The sequence below is a fragment of the Dendrobates tinctorius genome, unplaced genomic scaffold (assembly GCF_039654945.1).
Source record: "Dendrobates tinctorius isolate UK_male_01 unplaced genomic scaffold, ASM3965494v1 ptg000134l, whole genome shotgun sequence".
Taxonomy (NCBI): domain Eukaryota; kingdom Metazoa; phylum Chordata; class Amphibia; order Anura; family Dendrobatidae; genus Dendrobates; species Dendrobates tinctorius.
Genome location: NW_027361802.1, coordinates 25,251,876 through 25,275,777, shown reverse-complemented (window position 1 = coordinate 25,275,777; position 23,902 = coordinate 25,251,876). Strand labels below are relative to the sequence as shown.

General features: G+C 44.8%; 1 protein-coding gene across 4 annotated transcripts in view; it reads right to left on the bottom strand.

Annotated features, from left to right (window-relative positions):
- CEP78 (centrosomal protein 78) overlaps positions 1-23,656 on the bottom strand; it is a 93,084-nt gene extending 69,428 nt beyond the window's left edge. Inside the window, exons 1-4 of one of the 4 annotated variants that reach the window (XM_073543806.1) lie at positions 23,504-23,656; positions 8,942-9,214; positions 7,981-8,159; positions 4,654-4,726 (exon numbers count right to left, since the gene is read on the bottom strand). In XM_073543806.1, coding sequence (XP_073399907.1) covers positions 4,654-4,726; positions 7,981-8,159; positions 8,942-9,214; positions 23,504-23,627 — 649 coding nt within the window. In that variant the 5' untranslated portion in view covers positions 23,628-23,656. Of the gene's footprint in view, positions 1-4,653; positions 4,727-7,980; positions 8,160-8,941; positions 9,215-23,170; positions 23,467-23,503 lie in introns of those variants that run through there. The other 3 variants (XM_073543807.1, XM_073543808.1, XM_073543809.1) reach the window with 3 other exon arrangements.
- Positions 23,657-23,902: the final 246 nt, after the last annotated feature.

Below are 23,902 nucleotides of genomic sequence, written 5' to 3'. Positions count from 1 at the left end.
ATCAATGTGATCCTCCTACAAGAAAAGGTTGTGCACCATTGACTTAAGCCCCCGTCTCACATAGCGAGATCGCTGATGCGTCACCAATTTTGTGACGCAACAGCGATCTCGCTACATGTGACATGCAGCGGTGATTGCCCCCCCGCGCTGGATATCGCTGATCGTGCTCGAATGTCCTGGGCCATTTTTTCATCGTCGGGGTCCCGCTGGCCAGCATGCATCGCTGTGTTTGACTCGACGAGCGACCTCATTGGCGACGCAGAACTCAGGGACGCAGGCTGGAATCGTTCAGAAAAGCTGCTGTGTGACAAGGTACCAACGACCGCCGAGGATCGCTGGATGGTTGCTGTGTCGCTGAAGAGATCTGCCTATTTAACAGCTTACTAGCGACCATTTAGCGACGCACCAGCGATTCCTACCAGGTCGTATCGTTGTCTGGAACGCTGGTGCGACGCTAAGTGAAACGGGACTCAGTCATAAGATAAGGAGTGCATAAATCGAAAACAGCTGTTATATAACAAGTGATTGCTACACTGAATGTTCATTAACATATTGGAGCACACCATAACAGCTGATTGTAGAAGGCGTTACAGATTCAAAAATACAATTTTAAATGTAAACTCTTCTATTCTCCATGGCAACCAAAATACAGTATACCGTAGATAAGACCCTCAAAATAAAAGCAGCAAGTCAAGAAAGTAAATTATGCTGGGAATTAATGACTCACTGTCTATTTCTTTTGCAATCTGTATAGTTACACTTATCAGGAAAAAATGTAACATCAAATGTCAATAAAGAAAAAGCTTGACAGTTCTTCACAAAGACAGCATTGTACATACTCATTGATACAACCAGTAATCAGCACAGAGTCTCTTTTTATAGTCAAAATGATTTCATCCAAGGAAAAACGTCACATGAGCACATTTTCTGCATGATGCAGACAGCATTGAATATGCTTCTCTTACTTAGCTTTTCAAAACAGTCTTACCAGAATTAGGGTTAATTGATGAAGATTACACAGATTTCAGCATATATTCAAAGTCGAAATTTGTGTGGAAAGCTCGGTCACAAACTGACGAAAATGGGCAATTGATTCATATGTCTATTTTACCGCAACAGATTTCAAAATCTCTTCAATAAGTGACGTCTGTACTGGCTGCAGGTCTCGTCTCCGAACCAAAATGCCACAGACTCATCAGGTATTTACCAGGTTGTCGAGTTCGGATCGGGTGGTCGATCCAGACATCATGGTCTATACTTGAACCATAAATGTCAGATATGTAAAACAGACTTTACTGAGTTCCATACTAATTCTGCCTGGGAACCATGTAAGTTAGCCAAGGATTAGCCTAAATAAATTGGGCTAATTCATGCATGGAACAGTGGGGGTCTTTTTTAAAATTCTGGCCAATATGTGGGCCAAATGTGAAACCCCTATTGACCCAACCATATATACTCTTAGCAGGTTTATAGACTAATTAGTCATATGCACTAGGAATATACATACAGTGGGTACGGAAAATATGCAGACCCCTTTAAATTTTTCACTCTTTGTTTCATTGCAGCCATTTGATAAACTCAAAAAAGTTCTTTTTTTTTTCTCATTAATGTACACTCTGCACCCCATCTTGACTGAAAAGTCAGAAATGTAGAAATTTTTGCCAATTTATTAAAAAAGAAAAGCTGAAATATCACATGGTCATATGTATTCAGACCCTTTGCACAGTATTGAGTAGAAGCACCCTTTTGAGCTAGTACAGCCATGAGTCTTCTTGGAAATGATGCAACAAGTTTTTCACACCTGGATTTGGGGATCCTGTGTCATTCTTCCTTGCAGATCCTCTCCAGTTCCGTCAGGTTGGATGGTGAACGTTGGTTGACAGCCATTTTCAGGTCTCTGCAGAGAAACTCAATTGGGTTTAGGTCAGGGCTCTGGCTGGGCCAGTCAAGAATGGTCACAGAGTTGTTCTGAAGCCACTCCTTTGTTATTTTAGCTGTGTGCTTAGGGTCATTGTCTTGTTGGAAGATGAACCTTCAGCCAAGTCTGAGGTCTAGAGCACTCTGGTAGAGGTTTTAATCCAGGATATCTCGGTTCTTGGCCGCATTCATGTTTCCTTCAATTGCAACCAGTCGTCCTGTCCCTTCAGCTGAAAAACACCCCCATAGCATGATGCTGCCACCACCATGCTTCACTGTTGGGATTGCATTGGGCAAGTGATGAGCAGTGCCTGGTTTTCTCCACACATACCGCTTAGAATTATCACCAAAAAGTTATATCTTCAGCTCATAAGACCAGAGAATCTTATTTATCATAGTCTGGGAGTCCTTGGTGTGTTTGTTTTTAGCAAACTCTATGCGGGCTTTCACATGTCTTGCACCAAGGAGAGGCTTCCGTCGGGCCACTCTGCCATAAAGGCCTGACTGGTGGAGGGCTGCAGTGATAGGAGAAAGTTCTACAAAGTCAACTATCTCCCGACTGCATCTGTGGAGCTCAGCCACAGTGATCCTGGGGTTCTTTACCTCTTATCCCACGATTGCTCAGTTTGGCTGGACGGCCAGATCTAGGAAGACTTCTGCTGGCCCCAAACGTATTCCATTTAAGGATTATGGAGGCCACTGTGCTCTTAGAAACCTTAAGTACTGCAGAAATTCTTTTGTGACCTTTACCAGATGTGTGCCTTGCCACAATTCTGTCTCTGAGCTACTTGGCCAGTTCCTTTGACTTCATGATTCTCATTTGGTCTGACATGCACTGTGAGCTGTGAGGTCTTATATAGACAAGTGTGTGCCTCTACAAATCAAGTCCTATCAGTTTAATTAAACACAGTTGGACTCCAATGAAGGAGTAGAACCATCTCAAGGAGGATCACAAGGAAATGGACAGCATGTGACTTAAAAATGAGTGTTATGAATGGGCACAGAGGAGGATAGCAGGCCCAAGCTAAGCCACAGAAAACCAGAGAGGTTGGTAACCAAGTGGATGCAGACCCCTGATCTTGTCCACACAACTAGCAGTAGCCGTGGAGCGTGCCTACGATGATCCTAGACGCCTCGGCACAGCCGGAGAGCTAACTAAGCCTAAAGTTAGAAAGGGGAAATCTAAACTATTAAATCAGGATACAAATCCAGCTCACCAGACACGGCATTCCAACATCGGAGCACGAGACCGCTGTGTCAAAGCGCACAATCCAAGGCAATGAGAAAAAACTTTGTCCAGCTCCACGATGTAGTGAAAAATATTCTTTATTCACTCAATAGAAATGAGGTTTAAAAGCCAGCATGAGTTACAAGGCATGCGATCGATCGCATGCCTTGTAACTCATGCTGGCTTTTAAACCTCATTTCTATTGAGTGAATAAAGAATATTTTTCACTACATCGTGGAGCTGGACAAAGATTTTTCTCATTGCCTTGAAATCTAAACTACCCCGGAGCAGACCCCAAAGGAATAGATAGCCCCCAAACATATATTGTCGGTGAGACAAGATGAAAACACAAACGCAGGCAGAAAAATAGCCTGAGCAAATGATGGGGCCCAAACTGACTAGACAGGACAGGAAAGGAAAGACACTGTCTGCAATCACGCAAAAAACCCTGCAAAAAGTCCAACACGTCTGATGCACAAAAACACTGAAGTCGCACGACTTCGCCCCCACTATATGAGCACTCTGGTATGTTCTGAAAGCAAAGCAAAAAGAGACCAATATGACAGGGGACAAAACAAACTGGCACATGCAGTAACATATGGGCGGTGATCCAGCACAGCCCCAGCAGGAGCAAGCTGACCCGCACAAAGCAGAGATAGACAAAACCAGATCAAATGCAAACAGAATAACAAATGAACCACTTAGCTGAACCATGCAGGGAAAAAGCAGCAGACATCAGACCTAGAAGGCACAGGAAGAAAATCACCAGCAGGGATAGATGGAGTCAGTTGTCTTATATTCCAATCAGAAACCCCAGATCTCCAATCGTCTTCCTCATTATCACGTGGCAAGCCTCTGTCAATCAGATCAGCTCGACTACCTTCAGTAGTCACCAGAGGGAAGCCAGAGAGAATTCACAACATATGAGTGTCTGAGCAAAGGGTGTGAATACTTATGTCCGTGTGATATTTCAGGTTTTTCTTTTTTAATAAATTTGCAAAAATTTCTACCTTTCTGGGGTTTTTTTGGTGAAGATGGGGTGCAGAGTGTACATTAATGAGAAAAAAAATGAACTTTTTTGCATTTACCAAATGGCTGCAATGAAAGAGAGTGAAAAATTTAAAGGGGTCTGAATACTTTCCGTACCCACTATAAAACAGCACGTAGGGTAAATGAGGATACCAAAAAGCCTCAAGCTGTTAATGAGTTATCAGAATAGGAAAGTCTCCAGCTCATTAATAAGTCAGACTAGGAAACAATAACTAGTATGCAGGATGTGCATCTAGAGCTCACATTTTGGAGCTAGTCTCTAGTCACAATGGTTTACATGACATCTGATTTTATTTATTTAGAATTCATTATTTACAAACCAAAAAAAATTGGACACCACAAGAATGGGTCGTATAAAATATGGCAAAAGAATGTGTGTAACAAGAGACTAATGCTTCATTTTTACTGAAATACCACCACATAGGGCAAACATAGATACACCTACTTTAAGTACTTACTTTTCAGACCTTCATCTCCACATGAACAATATGGTAAAGATAAGCTCTCCAATGATGATGAGGCAGCTAATCCCTTAGGTAATAAAAAACAAGTCACTTGAAAAAACGAACTGCAAATATGATTATGCACAAACAAAATACACAGTACAATTAACTTGTTATTACATTAAAATTTTTTTGAAACTTTCAAACAGTTTTTGCTTGATTCGGGTGTGAAAGAATAAAAAAACCCAACAATCTAATGCATAGAAATACTCCTACACTTTTGGGGTATTTGGTCAATGTTAACAATAAATTATACTTTGTCTCATGAAGAAAACCTCTTTCCATTTTTAGGGCCTTTGGACATCACAGAAGGAAGAGACACTATGTTACAGCAAGAGGCCTGCATGTCTCATATTGCAAGCAGGCAGCAATAATAGCCTGACGGAAGGAAGCAACAGTAAGCAGCAAAGTGTGGAGGTGGCCAGAGGCATGACATGGTGCTGGTGATGAACACTGGCAGTTCATACCCAATATCCTGACTTTTATCACCAACCACTTACGGCTCGGGTTCATGCAGACGGCCACAGACACTGAGGAGAAGATGGAGAACAACATTTTTCAATCTTCTCCATTGTGTCAGTGAACAGAAATCTGACTGCACTCAGATGCCATCTGAGTGCAATCCAATTATTTTCACGCACTCATTGACTTGCATAGATAAATGCGATCCGAATATTGCATCAGACTCGGACACACTGTTTTTTTATTTTCTTCAGACAATCGGACATGTGTATGGCCCCATAGACTAACATTGGTCCAGGTTTGATCAGATGTTTTGTCAAATCACATTTAGACCGATAATATGGACGTCTACACAAGCTCTTACAAACATGCATCTGACAGGTATCAAGCTGTGGACCACAAAGCTAGACGCTAAGACCCCTATTCATCAAAGTGTTTACGTCAGAAAACGAATAAAATGCTTAAAATAAAACATCAGTCTTAATGAATTGGGGCCTAAGTGCACAGTAATATTAAAAGCTCTGTGCCTGCAACAGAAACACTCAAGGCTTGTTCACATGCTGCGATTCTTCCCCATATTTTTCAATGGTCAAAAAAAACGCTGCACTTTAAAGTACTGGCAAAGTGAAAGGGATTTCTGAAATCTCATGCCCATGCTGCTTATTTTGCCCTTGCAGATTTTAACCATCTAAGCAGCTCAATTTTTTCATCGTATTGGCTCCGTTTTTTATCTATTCAAATGAATGTGAAAAAATGCAAGTATTTTAGGCAGCATCTTTCCTGCCGACACTTAGTATCTGCAGCAAGGGAGTAATGAAAAGAGTATACCGACAGCCCAGCATGAGATTGCAGCTGCTGCAGGGAGCGAAAACATTTTCAGTCAGTTTAAAAACAATATTTTGCCTCACTGAAGAAATGGTTTACCTCACAGAAACAATCAGCTGCGATCCCACCCTGTCCTGTCTGTATACTCCCCTGCCCAGGAACTGTGGCTTATACAGACCATGCTCCTGCACGGTCAGACACAGCTATTACACAGTACATAGCAAGGGCACGTTTCTAGGATTTAAAAGATTATCTCAGCACATAAACACATCCAATTGTGGAACTTATTATTAATCCACAATCTATTGATTACATCTGTTCAGCATATTATATATATCATAAAATGTGAATGGTCCTCAAAGGGCATCTGTTAGTAGGATCAACCTTCCTAAGCCATCTATATGGGAATGTAGATAATAGGAAGCTGAATAAAATGATACCTTGATATCTGTAATCCGATGGCTGATGCCTTGTTCCAGAGAAATCCAATTTTTTTTTTTTTATATGTCAATGAGCAGTTCATGGCTATGGGCTGGACACTGATCTGCATGAGAATCTGCCTCCAGAGATTATTTTAAATAAAAGGGGAAGTTCCCAGTGTGATATGTAATAGCTGCTCTCCTGATCTCACTGCAGAGTTATGTATAATATGTATAATATATCTGACACAGTACAGCATTAAAGGAAATCTGTCACCCCATTTTAGCCCTATCAGCTGCCGGCACCACCATCAGGGGCTTATCTATAGCATTCTGTAATGCTGTAGATAAGCCCCCGATGTAACCTGAAAGATAAAAAAAAATAGAGTTAGATTATACTCACCCCGGGGTCCGCTCCGATGGGTGTCGCAGTCCGGTCCTACGCCTCCCATCTTCATACGATGACATCCTCCTCCTTACTTCTGCCGTGGCTCCTGCTGCCCTGTTGAGGGAAGAGTAAGGTACTGCAGTGCGCAGGTGCCGGACCTCTCTGACCTTTCCCAGCGCCTGCGCACTGCAGTACTTTGCTCTGCCCTAAACAGTGCAGATAAAGTACGCCTGCACAGGAGCCGAGGCAGAAGTAAGATGTCATCGTATGAAGATGGGAGGCGCCGGACCGCGACACCCACCGCACCGCACCCGCCCCCCGTGAGTATAATCTAACTAGTTTTTCTTATCTTTCAGGTTACATCGGGGGCTTATCTACAGCATTACAGAATGCTGTAGATAAGGCCCTGATGGCGGTGGCCGCAGCTTATAGGTTGAAAATGGGGTGACAGATTCCCTTTAAAGCAAACCTGTAACCAGGTTAACTGATAGGAGGTATGGCCAGCTCGTTTCAGAACTTTTATTAAACTCACTTGCGGTCCGGTCCGAGGGGTGTCAATGTTCCTGGTCTGGCGCCTTCCATCTTCTTACGATCGCAGTCTTCCTTCTTGCTTTGTGTGGATGATGCGTCCCTGCATCATCTACATAGGGTCCCCAGCATTGTGCTCCTGTGCAGGCGTACTTCTCTGCCCTGTTGAGGGCAAAGCAAGGTACTGCAGTGTCAAGCACTGGGAACAGTCAAAAAGCCCCGGAGCCTGCGTACTGCAGTACTTTACTCTGCCCTACTCAGGGCAGAGACATACACCTGCACAGGAGAGCAATGCCCGGGACCCTATGTGGATGATGCAGGAACGAGTCATCCACACAAAGCAAGAAGGGGGACAGCAATCGTAAGAAGGTGGGAGACGCTGGACCAACAACATCAACATCCCTCGGAGATCTCTCTCTGGCCCATAGTTCTTGACACCTCTTTTACGTGGATTTCTCAGAAATAAGACATCGGACCAGAGAAATCATTTTATTCAACTTCATATGCCCATATAGATGACTTACGAGGGTCGATCCTACTGACAGATTCCCTTCAATTTTGAAAAAAAATATATTTTGATTTTAGTCTATATTGCCCAGCCTTAGCCATCACTGAACTACTATGAGCCACATTTTAAATGTTAAGCCAGCTAATACTTGCCTTTGCTAAGGTCACTAAATCTCTTTCCCTTAAAGGAAGTCCATGCAGCTCCAACTCTTTTAAAGAACTTGACACAGTCAAACAAGATGCAACTGCCCTACACAGTTGGAAAGTCATGTCTTTTGACCGAATAGGTGGGATTCGTCTTCGAAAGTGGACTCCATATTTATCAGAATCTGCTAAAAAACATGAACTATTAGAATAAAAGTTGTTTTATTAACTGATAATTTTCAGAAAACAGGAAAAATGTTCTAACTTATTTTAGAAAACAATTAAATCATTGACATTAAAGGAAATCTGTCAGCAGGATTTTGCTACCCAGTCTGAGAGCAGCAATGTGTCACTTACTAAGTCAGTCACTTCCCAAGTCTGCTTTTTTGATCACATCCTCCCCATTTCAGCAATACCTTCAGAAGTCTATCTCATACACCCTATTTTTTTGGACTATTTATATGCTGCAGAATATTTTGGAATAGGGAAGACACATCTCCAAACACTCAGGTTATATGTCTGCCATGGGTTGGAAAATTGGTCAACTTGCCTTTTGCCATTCTAAACAAAATATCCTGGCTTTGTCAAACAAATCATCAGGTCTACAATAGAAAAATACAATTCAAGTGAATGTAATAGCCACTAGACTAAATTTTAGTTATACTTAAGCCCGGGTCCCACTTGCAACTGCAATGGGAGAAACTCGCGTGAGTCTCTTGCCTCACCCGGTACTGCCGCTGGCACTCAGGACCACAGCGTTCAGCTGCATAGAAATACGTGCAGACACACACTCCGGTCCCGAGTGCCGGGGGCGGTGCCGGGTACTGAGGCGCGAGTTTCTCGCATTGCACTCGCAAGTGTGACCCCGGCCTTACTGCCAAATCGGTGACAATTTACTTATAAAAGACAACTAACTAAAAGCAACACAATGTTATTTATATAAACTTTCTAAAAAAGAGATTTCACTAACCTGTCTCTCCAAGTCCGGGTTGATGGCAGCTTTTAATAGCAACGCACGTCAAGCTCTTGTTGATTTTCAGAGTGTTAAGAATGGGCGTCCAATCTGATACTTTTACTCTATCTGCATTAAAGCTGAGAGCTCCTTGTCTGAGATTGGCTTTTATAGCTTGTAATGGAACAGAGTCTTGCAAGACACACAAGTAGTCATAATGTGATCTGAAGTCCATGGCACCGTGAAGGCGTATTCTTACAGAATCAATCATCTTCTGTGTTATATTACGCTCTGTAACAAAAATTCAAATCCAAACATAAATTTCAACTTTATGTTGAATTACAATTTTAAGAAGCATTTCATTTTAGCATCAACACAATGTTATTGCAATTGACTTCTTGCTTCTCAAGCTGTAAGGTACGCATAAGTTTGATGAGTCACTTCATGGCTTCATGAGCACTCTGAATCTGCAGGATAGTCCCACAGTCCAGGGACATCATGCTTCTGTCCTAACCAACTAACCATCCGGTTTGCATGTAGTTGGACCATCATTTATTTTTCAACAGGACAATAACCCCAAACACACCTCCAGGCTGTGTAAGGGCTATTTGACCAAGAAGGAGACTGATGGGGCGCTACGCCAGATGACCTGGCCTCCACAGTCACCAGACCTGAACCCAATCGAGATGGTTTGGGGTCAGCTGGACCGCAGAGTGAAGGCAAAAGAGTCAACAAGTGCTAAGCATCTCTGGGAACTCCTTCAAGACTGTTGGAAGACTATTTCCGGTGACTACCTCTTGAAGCTCATGAAGAGGATGCCAAGAGTGTGCAAAAGCAGTAATCAAAGCAAAAGGTGGCTACTTTGAAGAACCTGGGAACGCTGCGAGGGGACGCTGGAAGGTGAGAATATCACAATTTTTTATTTGAATTCTTTTTTTTAACAGGGATATGGTACCCAGGGCCTGGAGGAGAATCTCCTCTCCTCCAGACCCTGGATACCATCCGCACGTTTTCTGCTTACTTTGCGCATGGTGGGCATAGCTACATACGGAAAGTAAGCGGAACAATGCATTCCTATGTGTGCGGAATCCACAAAAAGAATGAGCATGCTGCGTATTTTTCCGCGATGCGATTTCGCCGCAGAAAAATACGCAGCATTAGCACAGCATGTGCAAAATGCCATTGGATACAATGGGTTGCTTATTTTATGCGTTTTCGCAGCATTTTCACAGCGAAAAAAAACGTGGCAAAAACGCATAAAATCCGCGGCAATTCTGCCCGTGTGCACAAAGCCTAAAATGTAATTCCTTGAGAGCCATACAATATGTTTAAGCCGAAAAAAAGGGTGACAGATTCCCTTTAATACTAAATACAGGTAAATGTGTGCATTTTTATGTAAGACCAACACTTTTAAAGTACAATAACTCTGTTTGGGCACGGGCAACGAACATGGACTTCACCAGGAAGTCCGTGTTACTGTTTGGGTTCGGCTGCCCGAACACAGGGTGTATGTCGGGCTGTCATGTGCATGACAGCGCGGCAAACACCGCTTATGATTGGCGGTGAAATCATCCACGCAAGTCAGAGAGCCGAGGTTCCCACGCTGTCAATAGACAGCTTGAGCACCCAGCTGTGATCGGAAGTATAAAGTTGGGGGGGCCCAATATCCATGGCCCCTTACCAGCCTGAGAATACGAGCCCCCAGCTGTCTGCTTTAGCAAGGCTGGTTGTCAAAAATGGGGGGGACCGCACGCCAATTTTTAAAATTATTTATTTATATAATTTAAAAAAAAATGGCGTGGGGACCCCTCTATTCTTGATAACTAGCCTTGCTGAAGCTGACAGCTGAGGGTTGCAGCCCCCAGCTATGAGTTTTTCCCTGGCTGGTTAGCAAAAATACAGGGGAACCCACGCCAGGTTTTTTTGTTTTTTTTTTAATTATTTACAGCGCAGGAGCGGCTGATGGATACTCCCATCCGCTGCTTCTGCTCTCCATGTAATTAGCGGCAGCAGGTGTTGGATGATGGGATCAGCAATCCCATCAGCTGACACCAGTGACTGGAGGTAAACTTTATACCTCCGATCACAGCTGAGCGCTCACGGTCTTTTGACAGCATGGGAACCGTGGCTCTCTGACCGGTGATCAAAAGCGATGTTTGCAATGCTGTCTTTCCTCATGACAGCGCGACAAACACCCTGTGTTTGGGCAGCCGAACCTGAATAACAAGGACTTCCTGGTGAAGTCCGTGTTCGGTGTCCGTGCCTGAACAGTATGTTTTCAGCACGGACGCCGAACTTTACTGTTCGGGTTCGCCCATCTCTATTAAAGATTTGTCTGATAGCCAGATGCAGCCATCAAAAGAGCCACAGGTTTCCGACCCCTGATGTAGAGTTTAGTCGAAAGTCGCTTGCAGAGCGTAATGAAAGGGTAGGCAGACAAACAGAAATGAGGAAGGAGATGTAGGGGGTGCCGCACTATGGAGAGCTTTGTGAGTGAGAACAAGTAGTTTGAATTGGATCCTATAATGAATAGGCATCCAGTGCAATGACTGGTGAAGAGCAGACGTATCCGTGTACCAATTAGCCAGATGGACGACCCTGGCTGCTGCATTAACCCCTTCCTGACATCCGACGTACTATCCCGTCCACAGTACCCGGGCCCGTATGACCGTGGACGGGATAGTACGTCTACCGCGATCAGCGGCGCCCACGTGGTGAGCGCCGCTGATCGCGGCCGGGTGTCAGCTGATTATCACAGCTGACACCCGGCACTATGTGTCGGGGCGGTCACGGACCGCCCCCGACACGTTAACCCCTTGCACACCGCGATCAAACATGATCGCGGTGTACCGGGAGTTTAAGGGAAGCATCGGGAGGGAGGGGGCTCCCTCCGTGCTTCCCTGAGCCCCCCACGGCAGCGCAATGTGCAGCGCTGCTGCGGGGGGCTCCTATCCTCCAGGCCCCCGAATCCAAGATGGCGACGGGGGCCTTCGGGGACCTGAGGAAGCTGGCTTCCTCAGTGCCTGCAAAGCGCAGGCAAGAGGAAGTCTTCTTCAATGCCTGTGACAGATTGCTGATCTGTCACAGTGATCTGTGATGTGACAGATCAGCGATCTGTCACAGGACAGTGATGTCCCACCTGGGACTATGTAATAAAGTAAAAAAAAAATTAAAAAAAAATGTAAAAATAAATTAAAAAAAAAAAAAAAAAAATCGCCAAATAAATTAGAAAAAAAAAAAAAAAAAAAAAATATTCCCCCAATAAATCCATTTTTTGGAAATAAAAAAAAAAACAATAAAAGTACACATATTAGGTATCGCCGCGTCCGTAATGACCAGCCCTATAAAACTGTCCCATTAGTTAACCCTTTTAGCGAACCCCTTAAAAAATAAAAATAAAAAACGAAGCAAAAAATAATGATTTATTATCATACCGCCAAACAAAAAGTGTAATAACGCGCGATCAAAAAGACGCATATAAATATCCATGGTACCGCTGAAAACGTCATCTTGTCCCGCAAAAAACGAGCCACGATACAGCATCATCAGCGAAAAAATAAAAAAGTTATAGCTCACAGAATAAAGCGATGCAAAAATAATTATTTTTTATATAAATAGTTTTCATTGCATAAAACCGTCAAAAACATAAAAAAACGACCTAAATGAGGTATCGCTGTAACCGTACTGACCCGAAGAATAAAACCGCTTTATCAATTTTACCGCACGCGGAACGGTGTAAACGCACCCCCCAAAAAAAGAAATTCATGAAACGCTGGTTTTTGTTCATTCTGCGTCCCAAAAATCGGAATAAAAAGCGATCAAAAAATGTCACGTGCCCGAAAATGGTACCAATAAAAAACGTCAACTCGTCCCGCAAAAAGTAAGACCTCACATGACTCAGTGGGTCAAAATACGAAAAAATTATAGCTCTCAATATGTGGTGATGCAAAAACTATTTTACAATAAAAAGCGTCTTTTAGCGTCTGACAGCTTTCAAACATAAAAACCGCCATAAATAGTAAGTCAAACCCCCCGTTATCACGCCCTTAGTTAGGGAAAAATAATAAAACTAAAAAAAAAGTATTTATCTCCATTTTCCCGTTAGGGTAAGGCTGTGTGCACACGCTGCGGATTAGGTGCGGATTTTGTAAAATCCGCAGGTGAAACCGCAGGTCAAAAGACCTGCGGTTTTACCTGCGGATTGCTCTGCGGTTTTGTCCTGCGGTTTTTCATCTCCTCAATAGAGGAGATTGAAAACCGCGGAAAATTCCGCACCGTCTGCACTGCGGTTTTTGATTCCCATAGGGAATCATGGTACTGTACACCGCAGCAAAAACTGCTGCTGGTCCGCAGCGGCCAAAACTGCTGCGGAACCGCAGCAAAATCCGCAGCGTGTGCACACAGCCTTAGGGTTAGGGCTAGGGTAAGGGCTAGGGTTAGGGCTAGGGTTAGGGCTAGGGTTAGGGCTCAGATTAGGGTTAGGGGTGTGTTGGGGTTAGGGTTGGAGTTATAATTGGGGGTTTCCACTGTTTGGGCACATCAGGGGCTCTCCAAATGCAACATGGCGTCTGATCTCAATTCCAGCCAATTCTGAGTTGAAAAAGTCAAATGGTGCGCCTTCCCTTCCAAGCTCTGCCATGCGCCCAAACAGTGTTTTACCCCCACATGTAGGGTATCAGCCTACTCAGGACAAATTGCAAAACAATTTTTGGGGTCCAATTTCTCCTGTTACCCTTAGGAAAATAAAAAATTGGGGGCAAAAATATCATTTTTGTGGAAAAAAATGATTTATTTTCACGTCCGAGTGTTATAAACTTCTATGAAATACTTGGGGGTTCAAAGTGCTCACCACACATCTAGATAAGTTCCGTGGGGGGTCTAGTGTCCAAAATGGGGTCACTTGTGGGGAGTTTCAATAGTTTAGGTACATCAGGGGCTCTCCAAACGCACATGACACCCGCAGACCATTCCATCAAAGTCTGCATTCCAAAACGTCACTGCTTCCCTTCCGAGCCCCGACGTGTGTCCATACAGTAGTTTTCTCCCACATATGGGGTGTCAGCGTACTCAGGCCAAATTGGAAAACAACTTTTGGGGTCCAATTTCTCCTGTTACCCTTGGGAAAATGAAAAAATTGGGGACTAATTGATCATGTTTCTGGAAAAAATACGATTTTTTTATTTTCATGCCCTGGCATTATAAACTTCTGTGAATCTCTGGGGGGTTCAAAGTGCTCACCTCACATCTAGATAAGTTCCTTAGTGGGTCTAGTTTTCAAAATGTGGTCATTTGTGGGGGGTTTCCACTGTTTAGGTAAATTAGGGGCTCTCCAAAGGCAACATGACACCCGCAGACCATTCCATCAAAGTCTGCATTCCAAAACGTCACTACTTCCCTTCCGAGCCCCGACGTGTGCCCATACAGTAGTTTTCTCCCACATATGGGGTATCAGCATACTCAGGACAAATTGGACAACAACTTTTAAGGTCCAATTTCTCCTGGTACCCTTGGGAAAATAAAAAAATGGTGACTAAAAGATCATGTTTGTGGAAAAAATACGAATTTTTTATTTTCACGCCCGGGCGTTATAAACTTCTGTGAAGCACTGGGGGTTTCAAAGTGCTCACCACACATCTAGATAAGTTCCTTGGGGGGTCTAGTTTCCAAAATGGTGTCATTTGTGGGGGGTTTCCACTGTTTTGGTACATTAGGGGTTTTCCAAACGCGACATGGTGTCCGATCTCAATTCCAGCCAAAAACGTCAAATGGCGCTGCTTCCCTTCCGAGCTCTGCCATTCACCCAAATAGTGGTTTACCCCCACATGTGGGGTATCAGCGTACTCAGGACAAATTGCACAATAACTTTTAGGGTCCTGTTACCCTTGGAAAAATAAGAATTGAGGGTGAAAAGATCATTTTTGTGGAAAAAATATGATTTTTTAATTGTATGGCTTTATGTTATAAACTTCTGTGAAGCCCATGGGGGTTCAAAGTTCTCACCACACATCTAGATAAGTTCCTTGGGGGGTCTAGTTTCCAAAATGGGGTCACTTGTAGGGGGTTTCCACTGTTTAGGTACATCAGGGACTCTCCAAACGTGACATGGCGTCCAATCTGAATTCCAGCCAATTTTGCATTGAAAAAGTCAAACGGCGCTCCTTCCATTCTGAGCTCTGCCATGCGCCGAAACAGTCGTTCCCCCCCACATATCAGGTATCTGCGTACTCAGGACAAATTGCACAATAACTTTTGCAGTCCAATTTCTCCTGTTACCCTTGGTAAAATAAAAAAAATTGAACCTGAATTATTTTTTTTATGAAAAAAAGTTAGATGTTCATTTTTTTTAAATATTCAAAAAAATTCCTGTGACGCACCTAAAGGGTTAATAAACTTCTTGAATGTGGTTTTGAGCACCTTAAGGGGTGCAGTTTTTAGAATGGTGTCATTTTTGGGTATTTTCTATCATATAGACCCCTCAAAGTGGCTTCAAATGTGATGTGGTCCTAAAAATAAAATGGTGTTGTAAAAATGAGAAATCGCTGGTCAACTTTTAACCCTTATAACTTCCTAACAAAAAAAAAATTTGGTTCCAAAATTGTGCTGATGTAAAGTAAACATGTGGGAAATGTTACTTATCAAGTTTTTTGTGTGCCGTATCTCTGTGATTTAAGGGCATAAAACTTCAAAGTTGGAAAATTGCAAAATTTTCAAAATTTTTGCCAAATTTCCATTTTTTTCACAAATAAACGCAAGTTATTTGAATGAAATTTTACCACTAACATGAAGTACAATATGTCACGAGAAAACAATGTCAGAATCACCGGGATCCATGGAAGCGTTCCAGAGTTATGACCTCATAAAGCTACAGTGGTCAGAATTGTAAAAATTGGCCCGGTCATGAACGTGCAAACCACCCTTGGGGGTGAAGGGGTTAAAGATGAACCGAAAGCCCCCTGGAACCACAAGCCCAGTAGAAAGAGGCCTGCCAGAATCTGCCCAGCACCAAGCCAGGACCTAGCGGCCTGCCATTGCCAGCCAGCACGACCAGCCTGCTAGCAAAGCCTGCAATTATTGTGCGAGTATAAAACCAATTTGTGTGGGGCATGTCTGTGGCTTACCTGCCTGTGTGTGTGTGTGGTCTGCCTTCCTGCATGTATGTTCGTGGCCTCCCAGTGTTGCATGTCTGTGTGTGTATTTTTATAATGCTTTTTTTCATACTTTAATTTTTTTTCTGTTGCATGTGTACTGCATTTTATTTTCATAGTACTGTAATTTTATTTGCATATATGCAATTGAGCTGTGATTGTGTTGTGTATTGTATATGTTGTTACTGTAGTATATCACTTTTTTTATTTTTCATGTATTGTATTTAAAATAAAGAGCAGAGTAGCTCCTACTTGTGAAAAAAAAAACAAAAAACTGTTTTTAAAAACTGTCTGTAGTATTATTTTAAAACCAGGTAAAATTAAGTATGGGTATACGTGCAAAAAAGGTTACATTAAGTGTTGGTTTTTGGTATACAACTGTGGTTATACTCTCAAGTGAGAGATTGTAAGGGAATTTACACAAACACTTGGGTATACTCTCAGTGAGAGTTTCAGGGAGTTACACACATCCAATCACAGTGTGGTTACACTCTCAGTGAGAGATTGTAATGGAATTTACACACATGCAAACACTTAAAAGTGTGGGTATACTCTCAGTGATACATTCTCAGGGAATTACACACATTAATACCAATGAAGAATTTTTTTTATGTTACTAAAATTCTCTTTATACTTGCAGATCCGTTCAAGAAGCATCCACCAGGCCACAGCATACCCACCACGCCGCAGCATACCTGCCAGACTACAGCAGACGCACATAGGAAAAACTTCAGTTTTCCTAGTAAGTATAAAGGCCTGTAAGCTTATTTAATCCTTTGTATAGTATCTAAACAAGAGTCTTTATACTTACAGATCCAGCCAGCAAGGTTGCAGCAGAACCGCCAGCAAAACCGCAGCAGTTTAATATGTCTTCTTCTGGGAGCTCCCCCTCACAGCATCAGCGAACTGAGGTAATATAAATTTTTCTTTTAATGTTATTTTCCAAATTTTTTTTTTAACAATATATGCATGTATTATGTTTTCACATCAAGCTGAATCTGAGGAGCTTCCAGGAGACATGCAAGGAGGGGGCGCGGAGTGTGTAAGTTTAGCACATACAGACATACATACATACATACATAATGCTACACCCAACACAAACATTCATCACAGCACACACACAATAACTACGCATCCATCCAACCAAAAAATGTTATTTTTTTACACTCTTCAGAATCCGATGCCCGCACTAGAGCGACTCCCAGGACATCCCATCGTCGTCGAGGTGATTCATCTGGTGGTCGGCGAACGGCAAGTAACCCTTTATCTGGGTGATTGATTAATGAACCTCATGTGCTTGAATGTAATCATTTTTTTTTTTTTTCTTCTTCTTCTTCACAGGTTTCACAGCGTGCTCCCCACAGATTCATTGATGTGGACGCCCTCATTGAGGTTGTGCAACCGCTGGAGCCACTGTGGAACATGGCAAACCGCTTACATGCCGACCAACCAATCACCCGACGGCTATGGGATGAGGTGTGTTCGGAGGTTGTTGAGAACTGAGAGGAGCTCGACGCAAGGGCCAGGGATTTTGTGCGTAAGTATTCCAATTTCAGTAACTTTTATTACAGCATGTGAAGTGTTGAATACTAACCACTTTTTTGTTTTTTCCTTCACAGGTGACAGGGTTATCATACGGTGGCGGTCGCTCAGGGATCGCTTCAAGAGGGACTTCAACAAGGAGATGCAGGCCCCGAGTGGATCGAGAGGACGCAGGAGCACCCAGTATAAACATTACCGAGCCCTGTCGTTCCTCCGGTCGACGATGGTGAGCAGAAGGTAAATATTCCACACACCATTTCTGTAGTACAAATGTTTACATGTTTAACCAACTTTTTTTTTTCAGCAATGCTAAATGAAATCAATATATTTTTTTTTTCTCTATTTTAGCACCATCTGCAGCACTCGGGAGCCTGCTTCTGAGTTGCCTTCCTCTGGAGGGATCCCTTCGGAGACCGCCACCGGTGACCACATCGAGGTATCCGACCCCTCTCTACCTTCCCTCTTGTCTCGTCCCTCTATCCCCTTCACCAGCACTGGAGCAGCAGGGCAGACTTCATCACATGAAGCTGCAGGTGACGATTTAGAGTACACTTTACCCCACCCCTCTGACACTGCTGCAACATCTCGACCAACTTTTAGTTCTGGACGGCAGCGTCTGAGAGGTCTGGAAAGGATGAACTTGTCTGACTGTTTGAGTCTGAACTCATCCATCCAGAATGCTTTCCACGTTTTTGGGCAACAGTTAGCTTCTGGGTTGAACATGATAAATCGAAGCTACATGGAACAGATGAAAGCAGAGTCAAACCAGACGCCGAGACATATTTTTTTTCCATTCAGTTGTCCGGCAAATGGAAGGTTTAAATACTCACCAGCAGATGCATGGGATGCAAGCCTGTCACAACGCTCTAGTTTCTGCAGTGTCCGAAGCATCCCATGCACCTATTCCATCACCTCATTCCACCGTCCATCATCCAACCTCCGTCCATCCTCCCACCACTCCTCCTTTCTCTAGTTCCCCATTCCATTCTTCCCAGTACCTTCCTTCCCCATTACATTATACCCCAATGCCCTCACCATACCCACCCCCACACACACCTTCAATGTTCACACAAACCTCCTCTGTCCAACTCCCATCCCAACCTCATGTTTTCAACCCCCCTTCCACTTCTGATCCTCACCAACTCCGTTCCCATTCCTCCACCCCCCCACCCTCGATGTTGTCAACCCTGTTAACCCCTCCGATGATATCTCCACCCAACAATATCGGCATATGTAATGTGCTAAATATTAAAATAACAGTTTCTAAAAAATTAAAATAAGTTTTGCAAAAAAAAAACAAAAAACCAGTATATAATTTTGAAAAACAAAAATAAGCATGTTTGTTTCAAAACAATTTTATTGTGTAGTTTACTTTTTTCTTTAGTTCTTGGTAAAGGTTGAAAGTACACCGGTGGTTTAAAGGTAAAAAAAACACAACACTTATTACCAAATATGAAAGAAAAAAGGAAAAAATTGCAAAAGTTTTTCTTACCCAAAAAAGGAACCTTGGTAAAAAAAAAAAAAAAAAAAAATTATACCTTGTCATCTTGCCAGTCAACACTTCCTTCTGGTGTCAGAAAATAATCCGCAAATGTGTCCCTCATTCTTGACACTGACCCAGTACTCCGAACACTTGTCTGCTGATAATCCCACAAGGTGGTTTCACAAACATTTTCTTCCATGGAAACAGGTTCCTTTGAAAGTACAAAATTGTGCAGGATGACACATGCCTTCACCACCTCATCCACAGTTTCAGTTTTCATTTTTATGGCCGTTAAAATCCCAAAAGCGCACTCCACCACTCTTCGCGGTCTTGTCAATCGATAGTTATATATATTTTTTGGTGTGTGTCAATCCATGACTTCCATAGGGCTTGAGATGTTTTTAGAGTTGAAATGCATCGTCTCCAACACATACAAATGGCATTGGTGGGCCTGTTGTTCCAAGGAGTGGTCTTGGAGGTGGGAATTCAAAATTGTCTCCATACAAACAACGGCCCATTGCAGACATCTTGAATACCTGCGAATCATTAGATCGACCATACGCACCAATGTCGACTGCAATAAACTTGCATTTTGAGTCTGCAATGGCCATCAATATAATGGAGAAGAATTTCTTGTAGTTGAAAAATTCTGATCCAGATCCAATGGGTTTCACAATCCTGATATGCTTCCCATCCACGGCACCAACACAATTTGGAAACTGGCAGATTTGTTGAAAGTTGTCGGCAAACTCCAGCCACCTCTCCTGTGTTGGCTGTGGGATGTACTCCTCGTGTAGACAATCCCACAATGCCCGACAGGTCTGTTGGACAATTCCAGATATTGTCGATATCCCAAGCCGGAACTGGTAATGGATGGAGGTGAAGGATTCTCCAGTTGCCAGGAATCTGGTAAAAAAAGGGAAAAAGTAAAATTAGTACAAACTACAAGCCATAACATAACAATAAAAGTCTGCAGAATCTTAAAACTTTTAAAAATCTGATAACTTACCGAAAGGTCAGCATCAAACGCTCCGCCGGTGATATAGAAAAGCGCATGTAGGTGTCCCTTCTCCGGATTTGTGGTCCAACACGCTCCGCCAAAATCTCAAACAGGTCCTGACTCATGCGCACATAATTGAAGAACTTGTTCGGGTTATCCTTCAATTCCAGATACAGTGTAGAAAACACACCAAGGGTAAACCTCTGTGCATTTATCGGATGAATCCACTGCCGTCTCTTCCTCCGACGCAGGATTCGCAGTCTTCTTTTCTCCCTCTGGAGAGCAATAATTGCCAAACGATTGCAGTGCAAATCAAATTCCACACAAAAGCTGTTAATATTTGCCATGACTCCGTCCATCTCTGCCGCTAGCTCTACAACCTTTCAAAGATATTGTTTTACAACACCATAGATATAGTTTCCCCTACTTTCCAGGATCCAATCACATTTGGGAGCATTTTCCAAGAGCCAATCATATTTGGGAGCATTCCATTTGGAGGGTGTGTAAAAACGGATCCGTCAGAAAACGGACCCAACGGATAGCAAAAACGGATGCCAGCGGATGGAACAGATCCTGTTTTAACGAATCCATATAAAAATCCGTTTAGCAGATCCGTCAAAAAACGGATCCGAACCATCCGCTTGCATCCATTTTTGCACATTTTTAGCGGATCCACCATTTTCACTTTTTGGCGGATTTTGACCGATGGTGAAAAACTGATGTGTGAAACAGGCCATAGCAGTCCATCATGCCCCTGGTGCTGCCATCTGGGCCACGCCTCCCATAGACGTTCATCATGCCCCTGTGCTGCCGTTTGGGCCACGCCTCCCATAGACGTCATTCATGCCCCTGTGCTGCTGTCTGGGCCCCGCCTCCTTCTGTCTCCTATGGCGGCGCCTGCTCTGTAAAAACAATTCTCGGACATGCGCAGTGCGAGCTGCCCGTGAACTGACATCAAGCGATCACGCCTGCGTGTTGCGGAGGCCCCAGATCCTGCCCTACAGTGTGTGTGTTATGATGTATTCACACTGCGGGGCTGGGGCCTCCGCAACACGCAGGCGTGATCGCCTGATGTCGGCTCACAGGCAGCTCGCACTGCGCATGCCCGAGAAATGTTTTCACAGAGCAGGCGCCGTCATAGGTGACAGAAGGAGGCGGGGCCCAGACGGCAGCACAGGGGCATGAATGACGTCTATGGGAGGCGTGGCCCAGACGGCAGTATAGGGGCATGATGGACGGCTATGGGAGGCGGGGACCAGACGATGCAGAGACATGATTGACGGCGGGGAGGTGGCTGCTTCAGGGGGACACACCATACCTATGGGACGCATAACAGGTAGTTAAAAACGCCCTGGGGGGAGTGACAGGTTCCCTTTAAGTGCGGAAGCCATCTGTCAATCTGCATGACATCAGCAGTGACGCCACCTCCACAGAACAGACTGGAAGAGGATCAGCTGCTCCGCTGAAGTGAGGTCAATGAGGCAGTAGAATGGCTGGTTGGAGAGGTCTGTGACAACTCAGAGATTGGTGTCGGGCAAAACAGCAATTAGTTACCGTATTTTTCGGACTATAAGACGCACCCCAATTTTCAGAAGGAAAATAGGGAGAAAAATGTGTCAAATGGGGGTCCGTCTTACAGTCCGAATTCAGCTTACCTGGGAAGGGATCCGGCACAGGTGGAGGAGTGGTCACAGGGGTCATTCAGTGGTTCAGGCTGGTGCGGTGGCGGCGGCTCTGTGCTGGGGCAGCTGGGCTGTGTTCTGGTGCAGGGGCTGCGGCTCCGCCGGCATTTCCTCGAAGCCTGCAGGCCCCCGCATATCTGTTGCTGGCTGCTGCCATGTTGCGGTGGCCTCCGGGAACATGGACGCCAGGAAGATGGCCGCCGGTCCGGGGATGGTGCATGCGCAGGGTCAGATCTCTTCCCGAGATCTCGGGGGATGAGATTTCGTTGCAGAGATTTGAATCTTGTCTCCCGAGATCTCGGGACATGATCTGAACCTGCGCATGTGCCGTCCCCGGACTGGCAGCCATCTTCCCATCGTCCATATTCCCAGAGGCCACCGCAACATGGCAGCAGCCAGCAACGGATGTGCGGGGGCCTCCGGGCTTCGAGGAAATGCTGGCGGAGCCCCCCACAGAGCACAGAGAGCCGCTACCCCTGCACCGGAGCACAGCCCGCTGCCACCACCGCACCAGCCATGGACGGATTTAAGTATATTGCGACCATAAGACGCACCCCCCACTTTCCCCAAAAATTTTTGGGGAAAAAAGTGCATCTTATGGACCGAAAAATACGGTACCTCATAATTTAAAGGGAATATGTCACCTCATTTTTGCCCTATGAGCTGCGGCCACTGCCATCAGGGGCTTATCTACAGCATTCTGTAATGCTGTAGATAAGCCCCCAACGTAACCTGAAAGAGAAGAAAAACGAGTTAGATTATACTCACCTGGGGGTCCGGTCCGATGGGTGCTGCGGTCCAGTCCCTCCCATCTTCTAGCGATGACGTCCTCCTTCTTACTTCTGCCGCGGCTCCTGCTCAGGCGTACTTTATCTGCCCTATTGACGGCAGAATAAAGTACTGCAGTGCGAAGGCGTCGGACCTCTCTGACCTTTCCCGGCACCAGCACACTGCAGTACTTTACTCTGCCCTCAACAGGGCCAATATAGTATGCCTGCGCTGGAGCTGAGGCAGAAGTAAGAAGGACGTCATCGCTAGAAGATGGGAGGCGCCGGACCCCGGGGTGAGTATAATCTAACTCGGTTTTCTTATCTTTCAGGTTACATCGGGGACTTATCTACAGCATTACAGAATGCTGTAGATAAGCCCCTGATGGCGGTGGTTGCATCTTATAGGGCAAAAATGATGTGACAGATTCCCTTCACACAAAAAAAACCACACCAACAGTCCTGGATTACCGTCTGTAACATAATATGCTAGGAAACAGCACTTAGAAAATACAGTTATGGCAGCCCAAATGTGACAATACAACATGCTTTATCCTGAGGAAGATAAATAATCTTTTTGCTGGGAAAGCGCTCTGCATTTCATACTGGCATAGCCAAGGAAGCTTACCCTAAGCCACGTATGTAAAGGCAACTCGTTCCCATCACTATGGAAAGAGCCGACAACCCATAATAGAAAGCGCCGATATAGAGCGTGTGAGAGGCAGCCATCACAGCCAGTAGAGAGGCGCGGGGGCTCACCTGCAGCTATATGGGATGCGCCAGCTCTGTGCAAGCGCTGTGCGGCGGCGTCCTACTCAGCGCCAACAACGGCCACCTCCTCCATAGCATTCTGTTGCCTTGGTGTCCCAACCGTTCTTCAGAGCCCGCCCCCTAGTTTCCTGGTGACATCCCACTGCAGCCTTCCCCTTCCGCTCCTCCTCGCACTGGAGCGCATACATACCGCCGGCAACTCCCGCCTCCAGCTCCTCCTCACAGCGTGCATACTGCCGGTCGCTCCCACCTCCAGCTCTCCACAGGGTGCATACCGCCGGCCGCTCCCGCCTCCAGCTCCTCATAAGGTGCATACTGCCGGCCGCTCCCGCCTCCAGCTCCTCATAAGGTGCATACTGCCGGCCGCTCCCGCCTCCAGCTCCTACTCACAGGGTGCATACCGCCGGCCGCTCCCGCCTCCAGCTCCTCCTCACAGGGTGCATACTGCTGGCCGCTCCCGCCTCCAGCTCCTCCTCACAGGGTGCATACTGCCGGCGCTCCCGCCTCCAGCTCCTACTCACAGGGTGCATACCGCCGGCCGCTCCCGCCTCCAGCTCCTCCTCACAGGGTGCATACTGCTGGCCGCTCC